The 27,128-nt window shown below is 40.0% G+C and overlaps 3 protein-coding genes across 5 annotated transcripts; 1 reads left to right on the forward strand and 2 right to left on the reverse strand.

Annotated features, from left to right (window-relative positions):
* Positions 1 to 701: 701 nt before the first annotated feature.
* LOC124142307 lies at positions 702 to 3,839 on the reverse strand. 2 transcript variants are annotated; one of them, XM_046510709.2, is made up of 3 exons: positions 3,712 to 3,839; positions 2,796 to 2,893; positions 702 to 1,501 (listed from the first exon to the last, which is right to left on the reverse strand). In XM_046510709.2, the coding sequence occupies exons 1-3, from the start codon at positions 3,749 to 3,751 to the stop codon at positions 1,049 to 1,051; spliced, it is 591 nt and encodes a 196-aa protein (XP_046366665.2). In that variant the 5' UTR covers positions 3,752 to 3,839; the 3' UTR covers positions 702 to 1,048. The 2 variants fall into 2 exon arrangements, with proteins under 2 accessions (XP_046366665.2, XP_046366664.2); XM_046510708.2 differs by having other exon boundaries at positions 702 to 1,513.
* Positions 3,840 to 5,485: 1,646 nt separating this feature from the next.
* On the reverse strand, positions 5,486 to 7,919 carry LOC124142309. The gene is made up of 3 exons (XM_046510710.2): positions 7,724 to 7,919; positions 7,545 to 7,616; positions 5,486 to 6,630 (listed from the first exon to the last, which is right to left on the reverse strand). The coding sequence occupies exons 1-3, from the start codon at positions 7,806 to 7,808 to the stop codon at positions 6,527 to 6,529; spliced, it is 261 nt and encodes an 86-aa protein (XP_046366666.1). The 5' UTR covers positions 7,809 to 7,919; the 3' UTR covers positions 5,486 to 6,526.
* A 5,120-nt stretch (positions 7,920 to 13,039) lies between these two features.
* LOC124142306 (palmitoyltransferase ZDHHC6-like) lies at positions 13,040 to 22,563 on the forward strand. Of its 2 annotated transcripts, none has more exons than XM_046510706.2 (9): positions 13,040 to 13,666; positions 14,726 to 14,817; positions 15,685 to 15,841; positions 16,789 to 16,920; positions 17,630 to 17,683; positions 18,081 to 18,263; positions 19,812 to 19,999; positions 21,142 to 21,194; positions 21,768 to 22,563. In XM_046510706.2, exons 1-9 carry the CDS (start codon positions 13,424 to 13,426, stop codon positions 21,851 to 21,853), a joined length of 1,188 nt encoding a protein of 395 aa, XP_046366662.2. In that variant the 5' UTR covers positions 13,040 to 13,423; the 3' UTR covers positions 21,854 to 22,563. The 2 variants fall into 2 exon arrangements, with proteins under 2 accessions (XP_046366662.2, XP_046366663.2); XM_046510707.2 differs by having other exon boundaries at positions 18,099 to 18,263.
* Positions 22,564 to 27,128: the final 4,565 nt, after the last annotated feature.

Here is a 27,128-nt window from a genome sequence, read left to right on the forward strand (position 1 = left end):
TATATGAATGGACCACTGAAAATCAGTGATGCCACCAGGTGTTCGCGAAAAGTGTAAGCATGTCCTGCCCTACCGGTAGCAAACGTCATTCACACAATTTGCATAAAAAAGTAACTATGTATTGCCTGACGACGCACAGTAGTAATCCTTCATGCCTGTGGCCTGTGAACAAACCAGACGTTCAAGTGATCGATGAACCAAATGCTAAGTTTGAATTACATCTGATGTGTATAAGTGCCAAGATTTGGCTGGTCACAAGTAAAGAAAAACGTTTAAGAAATATATTCGTTTTGCTAACCATACATGTAACCTGACGTGCTGCGATGTCACTGAGATTATGTTCACAGCAGCGTTAACTTGGACTCTCTCTCTCTCGCTCTCGCTCTCTCTCTCTCTCTCTCTCTCTCTCTCTCTCTCGGGGCGGTCGGGTAGCCTAGTGGTTAAAGCGTTAGCTCGTCAGGCCGAAGACCCGGGTTCGATTCCCGACATGGGTACAATGTGTGAAGCCCATTTCTGGTGTCCCCCGCCGTGATATTGTTGGAATATTGCTAAAAGCGGCGTAAAACCAAACTCACTCACTCTCTCTCTCTCTCTCTCTCTCTCTCTCTCTCTCTATCTCTCTCTCTCTCTCTCCACGACTAGCAACGCAAATGCGTCAAACCCCTTTGAACTATGTACACACCAAGAAATAACACCACACAATAGCATATGCTACTTTATGTCTTCATTCCGACTTTGAAGAGGGTTACAAATGTAAGTCCTTTCTATCTAGGCCGTATCTAGAGGCAATCACGTTCAATTTTGGCTAATCAAAATATCGAACTTGTGACGGCTTAGATGTCTTCGTCAGACCGGCAGATGATGCAGAATAGTGTGAGGTAGAACGATGAGCCAGATACCAACACGATCGACAGACAATTGCCAGTGAAGCCATGAAACAGAACTAAAAGTTTGTTTACAAATCAGTTTAACATACACTATGGCTGAAGTTTGCTGTTTAGGAACATTTTGCTTATACAAAACGGTTCACATAATATTTTTGAAGAATCTACCGTGCAGAAGTAGACCCCTCCCGGCCAATGTTTCTCACTCTGCGGAGGAACCGCCTGAACGGTGATGTTTTGTCCTCCCCCGGCGTGACTTTGCTGTTTGGTGAGGGAGGGTCTTCTCTCTGACAAGCCACCGGGTCTTTAGGCTTGGATGTGACAAATGTGAATCGACTGCGGACATCACCGATGAACTTCTGGAACCGCCCTGGCTCCGAGGGAAAGGTAGGCCGAACCATCACCCCATTGACGAAGATGGGCGGGGGAAGAATCCGTGGGAGTTTGTAGCGATTTGCAACCGCGATGACGCTGTTTTGGACGTTGACGAGGGCTTGGTGGACGTTGGGGTCATTGGGGTCACAGCAGAGGAACTGTCTGGAGACTTCCGCCCCGCCTTCATTGACTGCGTTGTGTACTTTCCATATTCGTCTGCTGACGATTCGCAGATCGTTGGTCTGAAACATCAACTGGTGACATGCACTTTACTGTCTGGGTGTAAAGTCAGCCTTGGTAATTGGTTTCAATCAACAATAAAAACACGTGGGAGCAGACGTACCCAGTACATCACGCTTATGACGTAATCGTTGACGAAGTAGAGAATCGGATGTAGCAGTATGTGTCTTGTCTGATCGTGTATCATTGCATCTCGGCGGTTTGAGCCGGTTTTTGCACGCTATGAAACACTGGTTTGCCTGGTCCAGACTCGACAACTTACACGCCGCCGGGTTATAGCTTCAATATTGCTGACAGTGGCGTAAAACGCCATGGACTCAATCAGGTTACAAAAGCATCGTACTTCAAGATCTGTTCCATCATATCGATAGTAAGGTTTCTTTATACCACGCATATATAGCGGTAGATCTCAAAATATGTAATGTGTTTGTGTTTGTTTATTCGTTGTTTAACGCCGTACTCAGCAATATGCCAGCTATATGACTCGTAAATAATCGAGTCCGAACCAGACAATCCAGTGGCCGATATTGTGAGCAACGGTCCACGCTCTACAACACGCTATCAACCGAGTCAGCGTGCCTGACAACCCGTTCCATTTACTCGCCACTTACGACAAGCATAGGGTGCTGGGAACCTATTCTTGCCGTCATTTAAACTGACGGGCAGCCTAAAGGAATGACTTGAAAACTGGGGTGCGGAGCAGACAATTCAATCATTGATATAATGAACAACTCAATTAACCATGTCACCGAGTCTGACCACCCGATCCATTAAGTCGCCTCGTGCGGAAAGCTTATGTTGGTTGGGACCAAGTACGCTATCATCAGGGCCCATATTACATCGATACCTGAAAGACAAGCTGTTGTCTTCATTGTTTTCAGTTTTTGTACATCTTTGTCTTGAGGGGTTAAATCATCCTTTCCTATGAACAGTCAAATGTGCTCTTTAAAACATGGTCACGATTCTAGATATCATTCTTGGTCGTTTTGTACTGTCTGTGTGTTTGTTGCTTAACGCCGCACTCAGCAATATTCCAGCTATATGACTGCGGTCTGTAAATCTTGTCTGGACCAGACAATCCAGTGACTGACATCAGGAGCAACAATCCATGCAATTGGAATACGATGATATGCATCAACCAAGTCAGCGAGCCTGACCACCTGATCCCGTTAGTCGCCTCTTACGACAAGCATAGTCACCTTTCACGGCAAGCGTGGATTGCTTAAGACCTATTCTACCCCGGATCTTCATTGGTTTTGTAATGACACAGATTAATTAACAAAAGGTAACGCTCACCCTGTTCTGTTCCATGCAAACTTCTCTGATGAGATGGAGCCACCATCTGATAGCTTTGAACTCCTCGCGCAGTTCCACCGACCATGGTAGTTCTCCCACTGAAACAAAGGGATTCCTTGGAGCCTGGCGTGCAGGGACTGGTTGGGGCAGAGTTGATTACTTTTACGTTTAACTGTGTTCTACAAAACAGATACTTCAACTTCGTTAATGTTTGAATAATGTTCGGAAGCAAACACTATGGAGAGTTTTTCTTCAGTTTATTTGTGTTCCAATTGTGTCCCCACACAAACACTACATACAGATCAACTACATTTCTGTTTTAATCATATGTGTACAAATTGATACTTGATTTCAGGATGTATTTACCCAAGCTTATAAATGGTCCTCTATATTGGGCAACATTGTAATGCTACATTCAACTAGACAAGCGCTGAACAAGAAGTATCTCTTGTTATCGATCTTGGCAAGGATAACACTGAAGTCAATTCGCTCTCGTTACAATTTTTATTGTCTGATTTTGTCACATTTTATTATTACTGGTATATCCATCTTGCAGGTATTTACTGATGTTTATTTATGTTATAGACACATGGGTGCAGTGATGGAATCACGTGTGTATATACCAGTAACAGACACATGGGTACAGCGATTGAATCAAGCGTGTCTGTAACAGACACATGGGTACAGCGATTGAATCAAGTGTGCCTGTGACAGACACATGGGTACAGCGAATGAATCAAGTGTGTCTGTAACGGACACATGGGTACAGCGATTGAATTAAGTGTGTTTGTAACAGACACATGGGTACAGCGATTGAATCAAGTGTGTCTGTGACAGACACATGGGTACAGCGAATGAATCAAGTGTGTCTGTAACGGACACGTGGGATCTTTCAACAGTATTCTATATGACTTACCTGTAACCCAAGGCTCTTGTCGGAAACAGCAAAGTGACATTTTAAGCTAATAACGTGGACACCAACATGCGGAATGAACCACATGAAAGTGGACGCTGTTCTGTGACGTCACACTATTGTTACGTCAACGTTTTGTGACGTCATTCAAGAAGAATGAACAATCCGCTGCACTTGTGCGCCTTGCGCAAACTCGATAACCCAATCAACCCTGTCTCAGGGCATTGTTTCGTCGGTGTGTCTTGCAACAAAAGTTCACAAATTACGTCATAGGGTATAATGTGTTTGTAAACGTTGTGCAGCTAATGGTAGGCCGAAATCATTGCATGTGTTATTTCAGACATAGGTAAATATGTGGAAGAGCGCAGGTACAACCACCTCTGCCTTACGAAATACACGATGACCCATACATATACGAAATGTACTTCTCAATTTTGAAGTGATGTTTTCAATAATTTCTCTGTACACCAGTTATAACGCATGACAAACACTAGATATAGTCCTCGCCACATGAAACAGAACCGCGAAATATCGCAATGATTCATAAACGAAGATAGCTGCATGTATGTTCATACTTATAAAGTGAAATGAAGCCAGTTTGGCGATAAGGAACATAACAGTAACGAAAAAAATTGCAAAGTGCGCTTATCAATTTTGCTAGCTATAAACATCATCATTGAGTCTCAATCGTCTCAATCGCAGTTGACTGCAGGCGACTATTATGTAGCAGCTGATTGCTGAAGTGCTGAGAACGTACAATACCAGAACGAACTGAAAGAAAACAATCCGCGCATATGTAGTATTTGAAGGGCTGTTGACCAAGTTCACTGATAACTACAACCGGAGCAGTCACCTGAACTACGACCTTTTACCTGGATTGTAACCACGTGATCATAACTCATTTCAACCCAAGATAACTTCTTGCCCTGGAAACACACAAAAATACAATATTTCTCAATAACAAAAGACGCCAGTTCAGTGCAGACCTGGGTCCACTTGCACAAAGCAATCTTAGTGCATACTATAACATGGACTTACGACAATCATAGCCCAAAGGTAGCTATGTGCAAGCGGGAACTGATCTGTATACCAAGTTTCCGCGTGCGAAATACGCTCTCAGTCGGAAAGCCCACGTAAAATCTCCAATGTAAGTAAGTAAGTAAGTTCATGGAGAAAATGTTGAACGATTTACGACTTATGCCCCGGAGAGGAAACGTGATGGACGGACGGTGCCGTGTCTATATCCCCTACAAAACTTCGTTTTATGCTGGAATAAAACTCAGCATCAGATTTCAAAGAACCCTTAAATGTGTGAGGATCGGCAGCTGCTAAATGGCGAATGGCAAATTAAGTAAATTCAAAACATAGATAAGAAAAGGCAACACAAAAGTGATCTTGACGTTTCACTTCGTTATTCATTGTTCTTTGTGATTTATCACGTAGCTATCATAGATTGGACTATAGACCCTTAGTGCACCCATCATTACCAATAGGTAAGCCCTTTACACAATGCACGTGAGCACTTGAAGATTAATCAAATAACACTGATAGTTATAATGGTATGACTAATGGTCTCTGGTCAAAAGTGTAAGGGAGACAATCGCTGATGGTGTTTTGTGAGATATGCTACTTCTACACATGCAACTACCATTTTGAAATTCTGTCACAGCAGTCCGCCAAGAGTTACTTCCCCTCTGAATTCAAACATTAGAACATAACAAGAAGCCTTTACAGAAGGGTTGTACCACTGACCAAATACAACGCATAAAGAGTAAAGGGAACTGAATAAATTACATATTTTATTACAAAATATCACAAAATGCACTTTGTAAAATGTCATCTAGAGAACAAGTCAAAGGATATTTTGGCAGCAAGATTAAACATAAAATGAACTCCCCAAGAAAGGTACCAGATTTCAGCAATGAATAATCACAAGAATTGTAGATATTTAGTGGTTTGGGTCTTACACCACTTTGAACAGTATTTCAGTTTTATCAGGGTGTGTCAGATTGATGAAAATCTAATGCAGACACTCAGTGGTTTTCCACTAGGTAAAAAACCCTAAAGCATAGATATGATGCTGAAAAACAAAGGATCACAACCAGGACAAACCTGGGATTTGAACGTACATGGGATTTGAACATACAGTACAATCGGCAGATCCTTCATTTTCACAGAATTCAGGCCCTTCACATCACACTACCAAAAATTATCTTAGTAAGGTGTGAGTATTATTTTAAGCTGCTTTTTTCGCAATATTCCAGCAATATCACAGCTGGGGACACCAGAATTGGGCATCACACATTGTATCCAGGTGGGGAATCGAACCCAAGTTTTTGGTGTGGCAAGCGAATGCTTTAACCACTAGGCTACTCTACCACACCTCTTTAGAAATGAAAGCTATATTATCACTGTAATACCTATGATATATTTGCTGTATCATCCATAATATTTCATTCACTAATATATATGGAAAACTTTCAAAGCAAATAAAAGCATGGGATGTAAACAAACTCACATATTCTCTGTATAGAAATAACAGTGTTCAATTTACATCTTAACAAATCAGTATGGACTCTGAACAGTGTTTCATCCAAGTTTTGTCCACACAACACCATGACATCACTCATCTCTGTATGGCCAGTGTGGGAGGAAGGCAAGGTTCTCTTGACAATATCTTGACACCTCACATGCTTGCATGTAATCAGTGACCATCATAATGACCACACCCGAACTCTCTCTGGAACTGAAGTAGATGTCACTGGAGAATGTCTGGAGATTCCACATGCACTGATTGTCTGATAGCACAGACCATCCATCATTGGAGACCTATCATCTTATCAATGGGAGGATACTTCCAGTCATCATCGTTAAGACTTTTCAGTAATTGTCGTAGCTGCTTCATTCTCTGTTCATGGAGGTCTGAAAAAAAATCAAACGAAAATATATATACTTGACTAAACACATCATACTGGAATCAAGTGTGTCAACCTGTGAACAGCGATAGTGAATAGATCATGTAGCAGCATAATTATCAACTTCATTACTTTATCATCATTAATACTCTCACTCTCATCAGAAAAACAAGAAATCATTTATTTACTTTAAAATACTGAAAGTGAGTTTAAATACTGGGCATTAGTATGCACTTTCACTGTGGCCGGCCCCCATACTTCCTGCGTGGCATTTCCATAATCAATGGTAAATTGAAGGTTTCAACCAATTCTCATTAACATCTCACAAAAATGTTGCATTGATTTACATCCCACACTAACTGGGGTACAGCGATTCCAAGCGGTATTCCCTGATTATCCAGTTACTATAATATATTCACCCCCATATTGACATAAATTGCCATGACCAATTCCCTGTTTCGATGTTGTCTTGGAAACAGGAAGCAAGAGCCACAGCCAGTGGGGTAGCCCAATGGTTAAAGTGTTCACTTGTCATACTGAAGTCCCGGATTCAGTTCCCCACATGGGTACAATGTGTGAAGCCAGTTTCCGGTCTGATCCACCCTGATATTGAAGTAAAACCATATCACCCATGCAATCACACCCGGAAGTCCGAACCAGTCCTAAACTATGTCTGGTAAACTGCAGGATTACCATCTCGCTTACCAGACTTGAAAAGACAAGCCCTAAATCATATTTAAATCCCTTATTGTCTCTCCAATACACAGGGGCTTGTAACACAAAAATTAGCAGCAAGAAATATATGGTAACTACAGGGGCCATAGTACTATCATTTTTATATACTATGATCCCGGGAGTGACCAAATATATCACGCTGATTTTTGCGTTACAATCACCTGTGTCCCTACTAGCGCGTAGTACCTTTTTGTAGATTGGTGTGCATCGTCTCTATGTCGTGGTCTATCTGGAGCTTATTCAGAAGAACCTTGAAATCTGCAACACAAAATGAAAGAGTAGCCAACTTATCACTGAAGTTTATGTAAGCTACTGAACAGTTATTTTACCGCTTTGTTTTTAACACATCAACCTGCAAAACTGACCGTTTGAGTTATTCCTAGCATTTTCGGGAACTCCAGGCGATTGAAATAGTGCCTTTCTAACCTCGTCTTCAAACATTTTAGACATAATGACGCTGTGGATAACACAAACTATCAATTTTACGTCTGTCAGGCACGAAAACTCCACAAAACATCAACACTTAGAGATAGTAAGGGACGTAACCCATGCTGCAGGTTGACCATACTATTTCCGTTACAACTAGTATCATACCTTTATTTTGGCGAAGGTGCGTTGGTTCCTGATGCACGCTCGACTGTAATTTAGCCCCCGGAGCGTAGTCCCCTTTTAAACAAAATTAACATATTTTATTTTACAATGTGTAATGAAGGTGATTTACACACTTTCCAGTATGAATCTAATTACACGCTGGAACCAATTGGCATGCATGGACTGTTCCTACATATTAGAGGCTATGCATGGGGGGTTCCAGCATGTAATCATATACTCTTCACCCGTGAAGACCCGGGATAGAATAGGTCTTCAGCAACCCATGCTTGCCGTAAAATGCGACTATGCTTGTCGTAAGAGGCGACTAACGGGATCGGGTGGTCAGACTTGCTGACTTGATTGATAGATGTCATCGTTTCCCAATTGCGTGGATCGATGCTCATGATGTCAATCACTGGATTATCCGGTCCAGACTCAATTTTTTACAGACCGCCACCATATATTAGTATCTGGAATATCGCTGAGTGAGGCGTTAAGCGACAAATAAACAAACAAAATCATAGACATTAAGTCTTTGAGAGGCATTTAGAAGTTGGAAGAACATGAATACATGACACTTTTTCATGGATAGCAACTTTTATTCTTTGTCACGACGTTTCAGAGCTACTTCTTGCTCATTCATCAGGTTGATGATGTGATTATATCACAGTGGAGTACACACTAGGTAGGAAGATACCCTGGTCTCTGTTAATGGCTGGCTTCATTCTTTGGACTTCGATGCTTTCTTGAAGTTTCCTCTTTTTCCAATGACTGATGTTGGTATGGAGAGTCTTGGTTTGTGGCCGGGAAATATGGTGGTCAGAATGAGATGAGATGTGCAAGGGCAGATGTCATGTCAGATGTTTCAACAGAGGTCTTGTGTTCTTTTATTCTGGGGGCTATGGGGCGTGAAGTTTCTCCAATGTACATAATAACTGTACATAAAATGTATTTGTGTCCACAGTTGCATGATATCTCATACACACATCCCATGGGGTTTGGGGTGGACTGGGTAGACCTTAACATGTTTTTCAGTGTGAAGTGAAAAGTCACGTCTATGTTGGTTGTTTTGGTGAGCAGCCTGCTGATCTGGTGGCTGGTAGGGCCTTGGTATGGAATGCTGACGAGGACGGGTGATTGGGCCGGTTTGGACTGGGAAAGGGGATCCTTTAGCTGGGTTTCTTGGGTTTCAGTACGGGTTTCTCCCCGATGTTTGAGATAACCATTGAGGGCGATAAAGGTGTGTTTAAGATGCTGAATTTCTTTGCCGAGACTGTCCGAATTGCAGATGGTTTAGCTCGTCGGGTGAGGGTAGCAATTATGGCTTGTTTGATCTGAGGATGGTGGTTTGACATGTAGTGAATGTAATGGTCCGTGTGAGCGGGTTTGCGGTAGACGGCATCTTCCCGAGGCAAGTGAGTTAACTGACTATAAAAGTCCAGTTTCCAACCTTGCCCCGGGAAGATGGGTAGATGGCGGTGTGGATGTGGTCATGACTGTTGTCGAGTTGTACATCGAGGAAGGGTAAGTGGTGGTGGCTTTTTGTTCCCATGGTGAACTTGGTTCTTTGGTGTTGTAGGTTGAGGTGGTGCAGATGGACTTCGGGGTCCTAGTTTTTTCTAGGATGGTGAACGTGTCATCTACTTCTCTATGCCAGCATAAAGGTTGGAAGGGGGAGATATCAATTCAGCTTTTTCAAAATATGTCACAGCGATTTCTGTAGTAAGTGGGGACAAGGGGGAACCCATTTGGAGGCCATGTATCTGCTGATAGATCATGCCACCCCATGTGATGTTCGAGGTGGTGAAACAGGAGGCAGTTAACTGTGTGATGCTGTCTATGGAGACGGGTGTGTCTAACTGGTCTATAACTTGATGTGTAGGATTTTGAGGGCTTCTTGCAGAGGTATGTCGGTGAAGAGGACCATGCGACCCGTGAGCTTTGATTTTTGAAGTTTGTTGTCAAAGGTTATGGAATCGCTGATGTAGGATTTTCCTTCTTTCACCAATGGTACTAATAATTTGGCAAGGTGCTGGGCTGTGTTGTTGAAGACTGAGCCTCTGGAGCATCCAAGCATTTTGACTTTGACCGGATCTTGGTGGATTTTGACAGTGGATGTGGCGTAAGGGGGCTGCGAGTTTATGGGGTTCAGTTTGTTGAACATAGTGTTATTTGTGTCTCTTTTACTGTAGATTTCTTGGAGGGTTTTCTTGTGCTGTCTTTCTAATTTACTTCATGGTGTCAACAACAATATGTTAATTTCATAACATACTGTTTAACAATTAGTTACCGTTTTAAAACCAGTTGGAAGTGAAAAATACTACAATTTACAAGTCATTGCCCAGGAGTTTGATTAAAAATTGGATAGCATTTCACTCCATACCATAGAAGGCCCAGCTGTATGCAGCATACAACACTGTGGGCCGTTATCCGATTGCAGCATGCTGAATCTAGTCGGATACAGATTCAAACAGTTTTAAACGCTATTTTAAGAAGGACTTTCAAATTCTAATACCTTTTTTTATATACTGTAAAAACAAAAATATTATGCCAGGATCAACATTGTTCAGATTAGTGGAATTTGAACACGTTTTGATAAATTTCTTCAAAGGACTAACATTGCTTATATAATTGCAGCACAAAATGTCCCCGTTCGGTGAAATCATTTTATATAGCTAACTAGTCTAGCAATTGATGTCATTATTTTATTATGTTTCACCAATGCATCCCTTGTCCCAAATATAGTGAGAATACATTACTGTAACACCCTTCATAAAAGGATTTTTGAAGTCGTCAAAAACGGTTGAGAATCACTTTTTTGCAAACGTTACAAGACCTGCAAGACAGGTCGCTATCAGTTAAAATAGGGAGCAATCAATGGCACGCCAATATGGGTAAAGCACAAAACTATTTCACAAATCCCCCCAAAACTCCAGTCAGCCCTGGACGGAGTAGTTCAATGGTGCAATAAATGGGGGTTCACCCTTTCAAGTGAAAAAACTGTGGGAGTTCTATTCAAACGCAGGTGAAAGATGCTATGATACCCCGTGTCCATAAAAGGCAAACCAATCAAATTCGAAAAATCCGCAATATTTCTAGGGGTGATCTTTGATCAACCTTCTCTTGGCGCAAACAAATAGAATATATGGATAACAGATGTCAAAAAGACCTGAACGTATTACGGACAATTCCAAGCACATCTTTGGGCACATCGAGGGACATTCAGCTTGACCTCATCTTCCCGAGGCAAGAGAGTTAACTGACTTTAAAAGTCCAGTTTCCACCCTTGCCGAACTAGGCTGATAATATGGAGTTACAGTTTGGCTGGACTAACGAGTCTAAACATAGTCCAATCAAAATCGCGCAACGAAATCGAAATCCAGTTCGTAAATTGTCGCGCAGATTTCGGTCGATTGCAGGATTTGCAAAACATTTCCACCGCCAACTCATTGTCAACAGACATTTTCCTAATCGTTTCATGTTTTTAATCAAGGTGCTCACATGATGTGATGCACTTCGCGATGTAAGACCCGTTTTATTACAATATAGATCTTGATTATAGATCAGATCGTCCTGAATGGGCGCCGCCATTTTGTTTTAAACAAATGCAAGTGATACGAAAGGTAGAATCTGATTGCTCCATAGGAGAGGCATGGAAGGGACATATTTCGTGATATCCACTGGTGATGCTACGATCGGGACCAGGAATTCCAGCCTAGTTCGGCAAGGGTGGAAACTGGACTTTTGTGGTCAGTTAACTCCCTTGCCTCAGGAAGATGGCTGGACCTCTACAAATCACTTGACAGATAAAAAATAGACTATGGTTGTGAGGCCTTTCACTCAGCATCAAATACTGTCTTAGCCACCTCGACATAATACAATACAACGCCCTAATGCTGGCCACAGGTGCAGCAACAGGCACTTCACTAGAAGCACTACAAGTAGAAACGGGAGAACTCCCATTGAAACTAAGAAGAGAGCAGCCAATATTACCGTTCTGGGGGCGAACATCAAACCCTTTGGTGAAAAGGATATGGCAAGACTATCAGTTGTCGGACTTTCATTTTTGTGGAAGCCTCGTTGGCTGAGCGGGTAAGATCGCTGACTTTGTGTGCTGGCGATTAGGTGCCTAACACAGTGTGGGTTCGAATATCCGGTCGTGACTCAACACAAAAAGTACGAAAATCTGTACTATACGAAGAAAGTGTTATTCCAAATATAACATTAGTTACAAAATCTTACAATTTATTCAAATTATCCCAAAGAGGTGCAAACTGTATGACCAGCAACTGGCCCATCCCATGACAGACTGAGTCAATGGGATTGTACTTCCGACGGCATCGTGTTTAAAGTAGTCATTCGCTCAATCTCACTAGGTCGTCACAGATCAAAGATCTAACTTTGAAATGAACTAGCTTTTATCAATCAACCTTCTTTGTCTGCCATTTATACCCACTTTGTTTGTGTTCATTTTGAAGGTTTTGATACAATGTCATGTCAATTTTATTCGAAACTGAACGCAATAGTTATTTTAGGAAGAACTTTTATTATGTTGATTGATCTAATGACACAGAGATAACGTGACGCTTCCTCGTATTATACTAATTAAGAAGTTTATACCATTTCCGGTTGAGTCAATCTCCATTTAAAAAACCCAAAGAAATTAAGAATTTTATCTTTGAAAATATTTAGCATGGGTGTAGCATAATCTCGACACCTCTTCACGGAGAGAGATTTCGTATTGGAGTAAACGTTCTGATTAAACTAGATTGATGTCACCCACCATGAACAACCACGTATGATGCATGCAAAGAACTTTCCAAAACAATGACAGTAACTATCTTATATTGTTAGACAAAAAGCTTTTCTGCTGGCGTAGACATCCATTCGAAACTGTGATACCCACTGGCTCTTTGAATCAGAAATATCGCACGATTAACCAACATCTGTTCAATCTGGATCATATATATAGACGAGTAATCCCGCTTAAAAGCCCCCCCGGTAATAATCGATGTACAGAACCGGAAGAGAACGTTCATGCTAAGCTATTATCTGTCGTTTAGAAAACAGCCCACGGGGAGGTAATCCATCGAAGGTGAAGGTCGAAATCCAGGATCACAGCTAAGCTTCAGAGAGTGCAGTTTGTCTTAATGAAACCATTAGCGCACGAATGGTGTCGTGCTTGCCAGGGGGAATACCACAATTACATGACCATGTACACTTATATTTATGCTTTGGCTAAATGCGTAATTGTGTTATGAAGTACCCTTTTTCACGAAATCATAGTTACGAGAGAGCTGAATGATTGGTGCTGATGGTCAATATTAAAAGTTGATATTCATTTCAACATAGACACGCAGTGATATTTGTCTTTACGTGGCCTGGCGTTCGGTCCGTATTCTGATAAAAGGGAGGCAACTAAGTTTGCAGTTGTTTCATCGTTCACACCTAATCAACACTGTTGAAGAAGGAAAATGGCTTTCAACAGGACAGGAACGTGGCTGCAATTGTTCCACTGGGGGCCAATTTTGGCACTGTCTGTTATATTCACTATTGCTGGAGTTGCATTAAACTGTACATTGATGTGGTGGCCAATAACAACAGTTGGAGGTGCTCTCAATGTCATTGTGTTCCTGATATGGGTGTTTCTAACACTTTACAACTACCTCAACGCTGCATGGAAGGGACCAGGATTTGTGCCCCTCAACTGGTCACCGGTAAGCCAAACTGGAAGGAATAATATGTAATTATTCCCCAAACCTAGAGCTACTGTTTCATTGTGACATGGAGGATGCAAGGTTGGAATTATCATCACTTCTGAGAAACCCCTTAATTTTCTTATTAATGCTTTTGATTTAATGATTTCAAGTTTTTGACAATATCAGTATGAGCCATTGTCATGGGTCTGTTACACTGCACTAAAACCTCTTCCCCTCCAAAATATTAAACATACCAATAACTAGCCGAGAGCAGTGATGGGGTCTATTTGTCACAGAATATGTTCAACATGTTCCTGTTTACAACAAAGTAGAGTTTCAAATATCAAAAATTGAAATGGCCATTGCCAGAGTACATTTTACATACTGCTTTCAAATGTTTGGATTACAAGTTTCATAGCATCCTCATTTCTTAACAGAAATAAACTACTATTTAACATTTAAAAATTCAAATGTATGAAATAGGGAGAAATGCGTTTAATGTATATTTATCATTTGTTTATAAATAAAATATAAAAACATTCAATAAAATTTCAGTGTGATATCATTTTAAGCAATATTGAAATGTCCTGCTTATATACATGTTCTGTGATTGTATTATTGTATTGTACCACAAAGCATCGCAATGCACCATACTGTAGCGGCCAAAAATATTCCCAGTCCCGTGATGGGATTCGAACCACGTACCTTCTGATCAGAGGTCGGACGCCTTGTCCACATTACCAAAGAGGTTAACACCGTCAGCAAGCTGACAAGGATAGGATATCATCTATGGGATGACTCCACATCCTGCTACATACTTCCCCGTCAACATGGTCAACAGTAGGCACATCCTGGGCCGCATAGTAGGGTACTGAGACTTATTTTGCTTAAATTTAATATGAAAGTGCTCAGCCCTAGCAAGCTGACATGGTAAGGGTGTCATCTGTGGGATGACTCCACGTCCTGCTACAATACCACTTGTAAATGGTCACCATGGTTACAGCGCTAGACTTATGCAATGTCAAACTGTATTTACAACATGTGCAAGTTATGCATAATTCCTTTTGTATTTTACAGGAGAACAAGAATGATATCAACTTTTTACAGTATTGTGATTTCTGTGAAGGTTTCAAAGCCCCTCGATCTCATCACTGCAGGAAGTGTAACAGGTAACACTGCTTATGTCATCTGATCTTTAGGTCACATGCACATGAAGTGCTAGATGACAATGCTACCTGTAATTTATGCTACTCAAAAGAAGTTAAGGACCACCCGATTCTTTCACATAAGTTAATAGGACAAGTGAAGTCAACGTTGTGTGACAATTGCTGTTGCATGACTCTGGACCTGCCTCTGACTTCGCAGTCTAACAGAATTGTGTGTATTGAGTTTTCAGAATATTTTGGAAACGAATAAAGGGTTATTGGTGTCTTTTGGTGGTGGTTATTGGTGTTTGGACAAAGAGCAGACACCCGATAGTTTTGTAATTGTACTTCCCATGTAGCTATCCGTTATTCGAATAAGTAATTTCATTGAGAATGGGGAATTAGTAAAATGTGATAATGGCAATATTTTCATTGTACATTATTTTTAGATGTTGTTTATTGTACTTATGCTTTGCCCAAAATAACTGTTACTGGCATCACATAATAGATACTTTCCCGCAACTGTGATACCCGCTGTGATTGGCTGCATGTGTACAACTTGTCACATGAAATAGAGCATGTCCTATTTCATATAATTCGTCCAACAAGTTGCATACGTTATGAGATGCAATGTGTTGCATGCAATAAATTGTATACAACTTGTTGTACCCTGTGAATGCCCCTCAGAACGGGTTCTCTGTTTGATATGCTGGCAGTTTCAACAAATCATGACATCAAGCCAGTGCCCAGTCTACCTGCTTCAGTCTCGGATTCTGTATTACTGCCTATTTTCTGACTGCTCATCCATTTGATTACCGTGTCCACAACTTCTGTAACATCTGGTCCCCCTACTTGGAACTAAACAAATTGTTTTGTAAATTTTTCTTTCAGATGTGTGATGAAAATGGACCACCACTGTCCATGGATCAACACCTGCTGTGGTCACTTTAATCACGGCAACTTTGTGTGGTTTCTATTCTTCGCACCATGTGGCTGTGTCCATGCAGTCATTATACTTATACCATCTATATACAGAGCTTTAAATTATGTAAGTAGCACCGCAAACTCATGAGATTAGTGCAGCCTTCGAAATTCACACTAGTTCCTAGCCTGAGACTACGAAATTGTGCAGAGGACAAGTAAAAATCTGGTGATGGTAGTCTTCATTGGCTTGTAGGATTGAGGGCTATAATTCTGAACCAGTTCTCAGTGCTTCAAATTTGCTTCAAATTGGAACTGAATAAAACTGACAGAAAATGCAAACATAGGCAACATTTGACCAGCTACAAACTCTGAGGTCTAGTGAAATAAGGACTCCACTAGTCCTTGAAATTCTTCAACTGAAGAGTGTCAACAGAGGTTTAATAAAGACCAGTTAAATAACATCACTGGCTAAAGTAATTTGTAATAAATCCAGTGGCTTGACTGTTTTTTATCCTTCCTGAACAGTTTGAACGGGTCATTAACATAAATAATCATACCTATTTGCAAAGAGAACCTTTCACATGTATTTGATGTACATTCTATGTAGCTAAGCCTGTTAGCATCAACTGTCCAGCATGCTATACATATGACATGATGAAACATGATAAAGATTTGCAAGACCACAAAATAGTTCACATTAAAGTTGTCAATTACTTACAGTGTATGAGTATTCTGAAACTGTTGTACATGAAAAGTTAAAGATACAATTACTCACTTAAGTAATTCCTTGTTAATTATCTTAATTGTTAAATTTTGCTTAAAGGCAAAATGCCTAACTACCGACGCCCGTGCCTTTCAGTCGTTCATGTCGTCTCGGTAATCTCCATGTTTCGGATTTCCCATCATGCTGTTCCCCGTGAGCACTATAAAAGTGCAGTGCACATGCCGTCCGCACCTTTCACTCCAAATCATTTTATATAAACAATGTAGTTTTGTCGTGGCTTGGTAAGGAGAGTAATTATGGACAATGTTGGCAAGTACTGCAGATGTTGTGCTCCTTGTGTTTTTCAGACTTACTATTACTACTATGGGAATGGTGAACCTTTGATACATCTGTCTATCGTGGCTTTTGTTCTCACCATGTTTGGTGTGGGGCTGGCTATAGGTGTTGTCATCGCAGTAGGAATGCTGTTCTATGTACAGGTGAGACATCACGAGAATCAGGGGTTTTATGTGTGGCATGCCACGGTATTTGTACAAATATATAAATCACTGGGATCTGGGTATGACACCTACTAATCCAATGGCACTAATCATGCTGAGGGGAAGGTTTTGTTTTGTGTATGTTTAGTGTTCTTGGACATGTTGAACAAAGATCAGTTGGAACATGTAGGTTGCCTCAAGATGTTAAGAGAAAGTTGAAAAGGTTAACATGGATTTATCTGGACTTGCTCAGAGGCCAATATTTGGCCTTAAGTGTGCAGCAAATGCCAGTACAAATTCCCAATTCGGAATTAAACATTTCCCAATTCATGCTGTTACCCAGTATATTTAATGTTATGGCTTTGTAAGGTGACTGGCATTTCACTCATAACAGAATCAATATAGAGGAAGAGGTTTTTAAGCTTCGTTTAACATTATTGTATTGAATGCAATGTCAAAATTTGATGTTAAAGAACCTTTGAATTTACATGATTTTGGAAAAAAAGAACTTTAATAAAATCCCAATTTTGAACAAAGTAATGATTTTTCTCAATTTGCCTGCCAAGGACGCTTAGTTTGGAATGCTAGATTTATCGCTGGGTCAGCTTGTAACTGTGTTTGATTACTTAATGCACTTTGAATCTATTTGTGCACACAATGCAAGCTTGTCTCCAGTCTACCAGAATGAACAGCCGTTGTTTACTTTCAGATGAAAAGCATTTGGAGAAATGAGACTGGTATTGAATCCTGGATTATAGATAAGGTAAGGACTTCAATTTAATTTATGTCATCCAGATTGTGGGATGAATATGTAATCGTGGTCAGTAGGTAGGAAACAATAACAATCTAATCATGAAACATGATTTGTGTCTTGTGGACTATAGAAAATACCCTGAGTATTATTGAGTGTGGTTCTCTTCTAATTATGAAACTGTCAACATACCTCAGATATGCAACTACTGGTATTATAAGTTGCTAGAACTAACTTAGTATGCGACGTAGCAAGTCCCCCTTGCTACATAAATACTGTAGAAGTCAGAGTTTTCAGAAACAGTGATGTAGTGTGGACTAATGAAAATACCCGAGGATTGAGTGTGGTCTGTTCAAGGACAGATACAAGGCATCACACATGGCATATCGCAACAATACAAATTATGTAGGTGATGTTCCTAAAACAGGCTGAGGATCGAGAGCGCGAAGAGGACGAGGGGGAGGACTTCATATACCCGTACGACCTTGGGTGGCGGGACAACCTCAAACAGGTGTTTACATTCACTGGCAAGCCGATCTCTGACGGAATAACATGGACTGTAGTGGAAGGATGTGACCAGTACACTCTCACTGTAAGTGTTATAACGTCTAGGGGTGAAACGAGACATCGGTGCACTGGTGCATCGTGAGTTTTTATGTGGCAATACGATACACGATACGTTTTTTTCTGTATTGATAAAAAAAGATAAATTACTTACTATTTGTTTGATGGCCGCTGGCGTTTTTTGTCAGTCAGATATCGCAAAATGTGTTTAGAGTTTCAAGTTCACAACTGAAAATAGCCACTACGAACATGTGTCCAAAGCAAGCTTTCCCTTTTGAACCTGCTCTGAAATATTTATTGTCAAGAAGTTTCCATGAGATTTGATGTAAAAATGCATATTGGCATACGCATTGTATCGTGATATGCATTGTATCGTGACCTTGCTGTATTGTTTCAGCCCTAACAACTTGTGTGCTGTTGACTGCATAACAAACAAGTACACATGATGTACTCCAGCGTGGGCTGCTTACAAATTGCGTGATGAACCAGAAACATTTTTCAATGAAAACTATAATCAGTAAAATCAAATGATGTACATTATCACGACTATGTTAGTAGGGCTGGGACAATACACCAACTGCAGGATCCGATACGTATCAATATACCTTAGGGATACCTTGTTCACGGTCAGATACATACTGTAAATCTGGAAATAAATGCGTCTCCAAATTAATACGACTGCTGACCCCTAGCCAAACATGCGACTCAATATCAATGCTACTCCTCCCACCCCATCCCCAGTGGAATGATACATATCCTTACCTTAATCCAATCAAACAGCAAATAGCACCGCTTAGTAGCACTGAGTAGAGCACTTCCGTAAAAACAACACACAGTTTATATGATTACTAAGTTCAAAGGCAATCAAATAATTGAACCATCAATAGTTCACTGATTGGTATGCGGAGGTGTCAACAAACTTGACATGAGTGGGTAGAACTCTTGACCCCAGCAGTGATAACTCACCGGATGCCTATTGTGTAATTCCTATTCTTTGAATGACATTGTTATATACTTGGTACACCTGCTGCTCAATAAACCATGTTTCTGTTTATATTCAAGTTGGTATTTCCGCTTTCCACTTTCCAATGTGTGCAGCGAGGCCGATATTGTTGATAGTCATTTGGAGACATAAATGCGAAGTTAATTAATGCGAGCAAAGACAACTCGCTTTTTTCACATTTAGTTCACGATCGTGTTATTACAAGATTTACAGTATCGCAATACTTGTATGTGCTCTTATCTGTGGTGAATGAGCCATCTTTTTCAGAGACAGTATGGCCAAATACCTGGCACACTGATGATTTATAGTTGGCATTGGCGCAATGGATGAAAACTTTTACTTTTTCCCTACTAATTTTCACTATTAATTAGTGTGTGATGTTACAGTTATTAAAGCAAACATTTAAGGTATAAATCAATATGTTTGACTTTGTGTGCGACTGTGATCGATACTTGTTTTGTGAAGTATAACATCGCGATGCTTAGATGCACCAGTGTATGGTCCCACCACCACTTGTTAGTGTGGTTGAGTGTGTGTCAGCTGCTATATGACTTCCGTGTTTTATTCATGCAGGTTGAGCAAATTAAACAGAAAGCTCAGAAGCGAGATCGCACCCTGCTCTATGTGATAATGGAGCCGTACTCCGGAGCCATGTTCCCCATCACTAAGGGATGTAGGGTCATCTGTCTCGTGCCATGTACTGACGAACCTCGGATCTCCGTGCTGGAAAACGACCGAGTGATGGTCACAAGGTGGAAAAAGTAAGTGGTCAGCTGTAAATAGGGAGTGTTTCATGTCCTGTTACCATGGATACTGTACAAAGATTCCCTCATGAGGTTTCCACGTGAGAGTAGCTAAGTACACATGTACCCATGTTTGTCATAGGAGAATGAAAAGAAAATCGTATGTCATTGTACCCGTGCTGTGATCCACCAGTTGTCTGGTCCATATTATTCACAGGTATCAGCAGGGCTTGACTGAAGTAACTGGATTTAACTTGCACCAGGTGCATGTTGACATGAAAGCCACGTTCCCCAGACAAAGCCAGGTTGTTCCCTGGTTATATACATGTACCAAAGTTCAAACATTAGTTGGTCTGCTGCTAGTTCGGGGTGTCACGATAAATCGAATTATCAATATATATTGCTGTTGGTCAGAACTTAAAGTCAATAAATCGATTGTTAAATCAGTTTCTGATCAATAGTATCGATTTCAGTTAGGAATATCAATAGTTATGGTTATCACATTCAAAGGAAACTTCAGTTCCAAGGTTTAATTCAACTCTAAAATCCATCTAAAATGATACACTGAAAACTATCAATATTTATTGCAATAGTTGCTTGCAATATCAATAGTTATCGCAATAGTAATTTCCAGACCAATAGTCACCCCTACTGCTAGTGTCACATAAATTACTGATGCATTGCTGTAAAATGTTTTAGAAACATGTGCATATAAACTTGAAGTGCCCACAGTTTGATGACGTCAAGCCTAAGAAAGTGTGACAAATTACACATAACACAGGGGATAGTGATATAGCATAGTAAACAAAGCTCATAGGTATGTGTAAAGATTAATGTTGGGTAAGTTTACATGCACCAGTAGTATATTTAGTTATTCGTAGTTCGAGAATTATACTGGTAATTGTTGACCATATTACTGTTAAAGATCCTGACATGACAATAAAAGTTACGCTGTCTTAATAGACATGTTGTTCCATTATCATGGAGAGATTTAACATCCCCTTCACATGTTTGAGGTCAGAAAGTAGAACTGTTACCACAATGAGAATTGTCGTGGTTTCAAGAGCATGAATTTACAACAGCAATGATCGTGTATTTCACACAGGATAAATGTTTTCTGTTTATGTATTTTCTGATCACAACATCATTATCGTTGACAGACACTGGCTGTATGGGACGAAGGTGCTGGAGAACGGGGGCAAGAATAAAGTGGGTGAGTAGCTTTAGTCATTAAAATATCAACATGATCAAGTATTGCAGCTGATGGTTATTGAGTGTATTAGTATACTACTCAAAAGAAGTTAAGGATCACCCGATTCTTTCATAATGGTAAAGTTAATCTGTCATGGCATGAGAGATTAACTATTGTAATATGAAAGAATCGTATTATCCTTAACTTCTTTTGAGTAGTATATAATGTCTTCAGTATTATGTCCTTGTATTGAACTAGGACAGAAATAATTAGTTGTTCATTGAAGTGGGTTAAAGTTAAAGAATGTAGGTCACTGAGACACATCTTTACAAAAAGGAGGGTTTATCAGGCATTTCATATACATTTTGTGTGGTACATGAACACTGGTAGTTGTTCGACACCATGTACATTTGTAGGGGTCAACAGTATTTACATTTACACATATCACAGGTATGATTTCTTGACTGTTGGGTACAATATGGAATACCGAGGGATCTAACACAAGTGCCTCATACCTTGAACCTATCACCAGATTTCATGATGTGCTTTGATGAGTTGTTGCACTTGTACATAGATGCTCTGTTGATGTTGCAGCCTCCAAGAGAATTCGAGGCTGGTTTCCACGGCGAGGTGCTAAGGAACTCATAGACAATAATATGAATGACAAGAAAGCAGTTTGAACAAGACCTGATGTCAACAAACATGTAGCAGTGGAATCAAAATGGTACATGCCTTAACAAACAACCACATTTGAGATCTACTTTCCACCTTCGCTGTCAGCCAAATACATAGAATATATAGATGCATGTATATTACAGCAGGGAGAAATCTTCTAGATGATACCTCTATACATTTTCGTTATCTGAATATCCCATTATTTTATTGTTGAATACGACAGATTCATAGGGCTGTCATTGACTTTCAAATATTGAGTGACAATACGATGTGGTGACACAAAAGTTCTACTTGTAAAAATATTTTTATTATTATTTCACCTGAACATCGAACATTTTTAAAGAATTAGGTGCACTGGTAGGTCACTTCAAAAATGTTTGTAAATGCAAGCAAATCTAAGAAATATGGTAAATGACCTAAATATTAGGGCTGGGACGGGTCAAAATATACTACCCGGGTACCCACCACCCTATTACCCGACCCCACCCGGGTACCCGCTGTAGATATTCAAACTGTCCGTGTCCGATTTGGAAAAGTTTTACCGTAGCCCTGACAAAATGTACTTAGATACAACATGTAAAACGACCCGCTCATGCATACACTGAAGTTTAATGCATGAAGTTTTATCTTTATTCAAACCTTTAAAAGTCAGAAGGAATGGGTGCATTGTCAGAAAGAAATGGGAACATTAGTGACTTATAGTGTAACCATAGAGTTTAAGATAGTATTTGTCATTAAACAATATGTATCACGTGACTAATCACGGGTCCGGGTAGTCCTGTGGGTACCCAGGTCCTACTCAGGACCCACCCGACCCGAGTACCCGAGTTACCCGTCCCAGCCCTAGTAAATATCTATCTTGACCTATTAATGAGGATTTCAACAACTTGCTCCCAAGATTTTCACATATGTTGGAACTTCTGTCTCTTAGGTAGCAATTTGTAGTTAAAGTTTTCAGGCGATGTATGGATAACAAGATTTCAAATTTAGTGACAGCCCTACATTTACATTCCTGTTAGAAACTCACAATAACACAACCATTTGTTTGACAAATTCTAATGTTGTGTAAATAAGATATATAGTTTATTCTAGATGGAGTGAGCATGTAAGATGTACAGCTGTTGGTTAGCACAGCCCTGGGAGGACCAATGAGAATGCAGCTAACATTGGTTGATTGAATGAGCAATGGCCGGCTTCCATACAGTAGTGCTGTGTTAGGCCTGATGTATGCAGGAGTCAGTTACAGCAGTTGTGCTGTCGTGTACGTCACCCATAAAGCTTAACCTCTTTATACTGCAAACATCTTGAATCCAACACTCGGACAAAGAAATGCCTCTCCACACCCAAAGCAACTTCTCCTTTGATTTGTCAATATGTTGTCAACCTATATCCTCATATTTGTGTTATTCTGGTCATTTGATATTTTCAGAATCCATGTCTTGTTTAGATATTGCACTTACGTTTGCTGATTGTCATACGGTTAGTTAATCTCCCACAGTGTGTTCAATTTCTACAACATATCAATCTAGTGGTGGAGTGGTGCCTTTAGCTTGTGAGAGATGTGTTACCACGGTTACAGTATGTTACTTTGTTATAATCAAGAATCAAGTTGGTCTCAGATTCAGTTTAAATGCAATTCATTCCAGAGAGCAAAAACAATTGTTTATTTCTTTATGCAACTTTCACACATTATAAGCAGACGAGGAGCCAGCATATTTCTCAAAACCATACACAAGGGTTCAAGAAGACTCAGCACTGAAACAGAGGGAGATGTCCTCTTGTGATGTAATGTTCCGCAGTGTGGAAAGATAACCTCAGTCTTTGTTTATACAGTGTACTGAATCTCCATTCTGTTATGATATGTACCCTGTACCATTCAGCATCACTCATAGCTTTGTTTCCGCAGTGCTGTCACCATATCCACCTCCCTGATCACACTCTCCGTACTGAATTGCTCTGGCTCATGGGCTGGGGGGTAAGGTCGTGTGTAAGATTGTTACACTTATATAGCGACGTGCATGCATGTGTTTGTGTGGCTGCTTGTACTGGTCCGGACTAATGCTGATGTTTATGGTGCCCGCCCACTGAGATGCTGCAGTTTGACATGAATGCCCCACTCAGACACAGTATACTGACTCTGAGCTGACCAGTCCTTGTTTTAGCCCACTGAGATGCTGCAGTTTGACATGAATGCCCCACTCAGACACAGTATACTGACTCTGAGCTGACCAGTCCTTGTTTTAGCCCCTTAATGCCGAGCGCCATCTTTTAACATCTTTTGGTATGAAGCGGCCATTGATCAAGATCCCTGACCGTCCACTCTCCGAGCAGACGTTCTACCACTAGACCACAAACATGGTCTCTGTCTCAACAGCCAATCAAGACATCTCTTCTGAACACAAGTTGGGCATACAACTACATTTCAGGACGTAGCAAGCACCCGATATTGATATTTGAGTCAGAAGACCGTTATAAATTATCTTTAAGATAATTAAGAGTATGGAGAGGGTTACATGTCCTTATGCTACAAGACGTTCTGGTTGCATTTGAGACAGAGTGCTGGTGATATTACTGCTTGTGTCAACCATTAAAAAGGGTACTGTGATCGCACGTCTGTTTTTAGTGTTGCATCATTTGACTAGGACAGTGCTAACAGTAGTATGTTTCATAATTGAATGGAGATATGATGGACTGGATAATCGAGGATGGTTGTTGTGTTGTGGGGAAAGTGACTGGAAAGTTTGCATATGAGATGAACTGATGAACTGATGAACTGGACAGATTTTGGACAAAAAATATGTTGCAACCTGGAACGATCAATGGTACCGGTAGTTCAATTTGATCATATATTTTTTAATATTTGCTCCTAAATCGAAATCCAAGATTATGATGTCTGGTCTGTCATCATAGTACCTGTGCTCCTTGGTTTAGACCTGGGTGCCGTTGTACAAAGCGATCTTAGCCCTAAGGAGATCCTAACTCCCATACCTTAATATAGACTTACGACAGTCATAGCGCTAAGGTTGTTTTGCACCCTGGTCAACAACTGCATCATTATTGGGTTTCTGCTCACATGACATGATTAAACTTAACTTAAATACTGTGAAAAACGTACTTAAGATCAACTTGTGCAGACAATTCAATATTTTTTTGGTGGGTGGTTATGGATATTGATAGTGAAAGATTTCGTCAGTAGATTAGGTAAAATATGGATTGTTCAGGATTTGTTTAATCAAAGTTGCGTTGGATCAGTAATTGATAATCTTGGCCTTGTTTGGGTCCTACGTCTGTTTTAGTCACATAAACTTATATTAGTCATATATAATTAACATCGGCACTGTGATAAAAACTTTCTTATTCTGATTTTTTTTCTTCTGAATTTTCAATTTTTTAGCTCTAAACCAAGCAACTTTGTTTGTGTCACTGATGGGTTAATTCCAAGTTGAACCAATTCATGCAAGTATCCACATATTTTTTATGACAATAGCTCTGAGTATGATTAGTTTACATATTCAACTATGAAACTATGACAACGATCAGAATATTCATGACATCATTTCAAACCATAGGAGATTTGTTGGTGTCCTCAAGTCCTGTCTGTGTAACGCGGTCGTGAGAACCACTGTGAGGCATAAAATGATTGTTTTGTACATTTCCTAGGGTACTGTTGACTTATCCATGTGGAGCCAAAGTTTGCTAGGCTGCTGAATTATGTATTGACTTCATTGCCAAATGTTGAAGATATTAAGAAAAGTATATTAAACCATCAATTTTGATTAGAATTAGTTTTATTGCATATTTTCATAATATTTTAAACTTTTTTTATTTGTTTATTTGTTTTACTTTTCATGAGATATAAAAGGTGTATGTCTAGCCTGTGTGAGCCTGTTTCTCACTAAGTATCAGCATTTGTTTGTATGTTCAACCTGTTCAGCAAATAACATTTTATACAAACTTAAAATTATTCATATTCAATATTTCTTTTGATGTGTTAAAGAATATATTACCATTATGCGTAGTAAAAGATAGTTAGTTTTCGACTCGCCTGAACGCTTGATTTATGTGAGTGAATGTCTTGGTGCTGTGTCATCCATCGTCCATCCATTCTACTCTTCCACATGGTTTACATCTCCATGGAAGACACAACTTCAGATGTGCTGAGACTTTAGATATTGATGCCCAGACTTCGTATTTGATTTTAAGTATGACACTTTGGCAGCCAAAGTCAAGTTGTCTTTGTTGTATTGACACATCTGTACTTTAACACATGACACTTTTTGCACATAATTCTGCCACTTATTCAGGTATCAGTGTGAAGTTTGATATTTTGTTGGGGGGACCGTGTTAAAACTGTTATTATGTAGAAACAATATTTTGTATATACCCATGTTTATGATCTTCATTATTATACCCCCAACCTAAAAGGTCGGAGGTATGTAGTTATACCAAGGTTCCGTCCGTCCGAAAACTTTGTCCGCGCGATTTCTCTTAAACTATTCAGTGGATTTATCTCAAACTTAGTACATATAATCTGTGTCATATGGAGGGGGTGCAGTCAAAAGAAAAAAATTCTTTTTATTAATTTTCCATTTTTTTAATGAATTTTTCAAACCCTAACGTCCGTCTGAAAACTTTGTCCGCGCGATTTCTCTTAAACTATTCAGTGGATTTATCTCAAACTTAGTACATATAATCTGTGTCATATGGAGGGGTGCAGTCAAAAGAAAACAATTGTTTTTATTAATTTTCCATTTTTTTATGAATTTTTCAAACCCTAACCCTATCCTAGCTATTTAATTTGAAACTACTGACATACTAGGAGGGTCGGGGGTATTAGTGAGCTACGCTCACTTTTGCTCTTGTTTGAGAATGTTATTTTTAGTCCATTAAGGATCAAATATCATCAACTGCGGGTGAGCTACAGAACCTCATGGCTGAAAATGTCTTAAATCCTTACTGTGTCGTGTAGTAGACAGTTACAGGATGGTGTTAGTCAGGGTGCTTGTGTAGTAGACAGTTACAGGATGGTGTTAGTCAGGGTGCTTGTGTAGTCTTCTTTTTAGGCAGTAGAATATGTGTAGATCTTGGCGAACATGTCTACACTTTTTGATTATTACAGCTCTGAGTGATATTAACTTCAGTTTTCATAGCTAGGGAACACTTGCCTTAGCAGGGTCTTCTGATTCACTGTACTGCTGTTTAGTATGTCAGTCATTGAGGGTTGTATGTACGGAGTATCAAGTGGGGTCAGGTCACACTGGATGTTTCATGGGGTGACTA

This window comes from Haliotis rufescens, unplaced genomic scaffold, assembly GCF_023055435.1.
Source record: "Haliotis rufescens isolate VD_foot unplaced genomic scaffold, xgHalRufe1.0.p SCAF_11, whole genome shotgun sequence".
Lineage (NCBI taxonomy): Eukaryota > Metazoa > Mollusca > Gastropoda > Lepetellida > Haliotidae > Haliotis > Haliotis rufescens.

Bases quoted from the DNA above. Each gene is read 5' to 3' on its own strand.
- LOC124142307 (XM_046510708.2), bottom strand. From the start codon at position 3,751: ATGTCACTTTGCTGTTTCCGACAAGAGCCTTGGGTTACAG. The intron at 2,894-3,711 runs GTAAGTCATATA...CCTTTGTTTCAG, and splicing joins ACAAGAGCCTTGGGTTACAG to TGGGAGAACTACCATGGTCG. The intron at 1,514-2,795 runs GTGAGCGTTACC...GCATGTCACCAG, and splicing joins TTTGCATGGAACAGAACAGG to TTGATGTTTCAGACCAACGA.
- LOC124142309 (XM_046510710.2), bottom strand. From the start codon at position 7,808: ATGTCTAAAATGTTTGAAGACGAGGTTAGAAAGGCACTATTTCAATCG. The intron at 7,617-7,723 runs GTCAGTTTTGCA...TTTGTGTTGCAG, and splicing joins TGCTAGGAATAACTCAAACG to ATTTCAAGGTTCTTCTGAAT. The intron at 6,631-7,544 runs GTACTACGCGCT...ATTTTTTTTCAG, and splicing joins GCACACCAATCTACAAAAAG to ACCTCCATGAACAGAGAATG.
- LOC124142306 (XM_046510706.2), top strand. From the start codon at position 13,424: ATGGCTTTCAACAGGACAGGAACGTGGCTGCAATTGTTCCACTGGGGG. The intron at 16,921-17,629 runs GTGAGACATCAC...GTTTACTTTCAG, and splicing joins GAATGCTGTTCTATGTACAG to ATGAAAAGCATTTGGAGAAA. The intron at 20,000-21,141 runs GTAAGTGGTCAG...TATCGTTGACAG, and splicing joins ATGGTCACAAGGTGGAAAAA to ACACTGGCTGTATGGGACGA.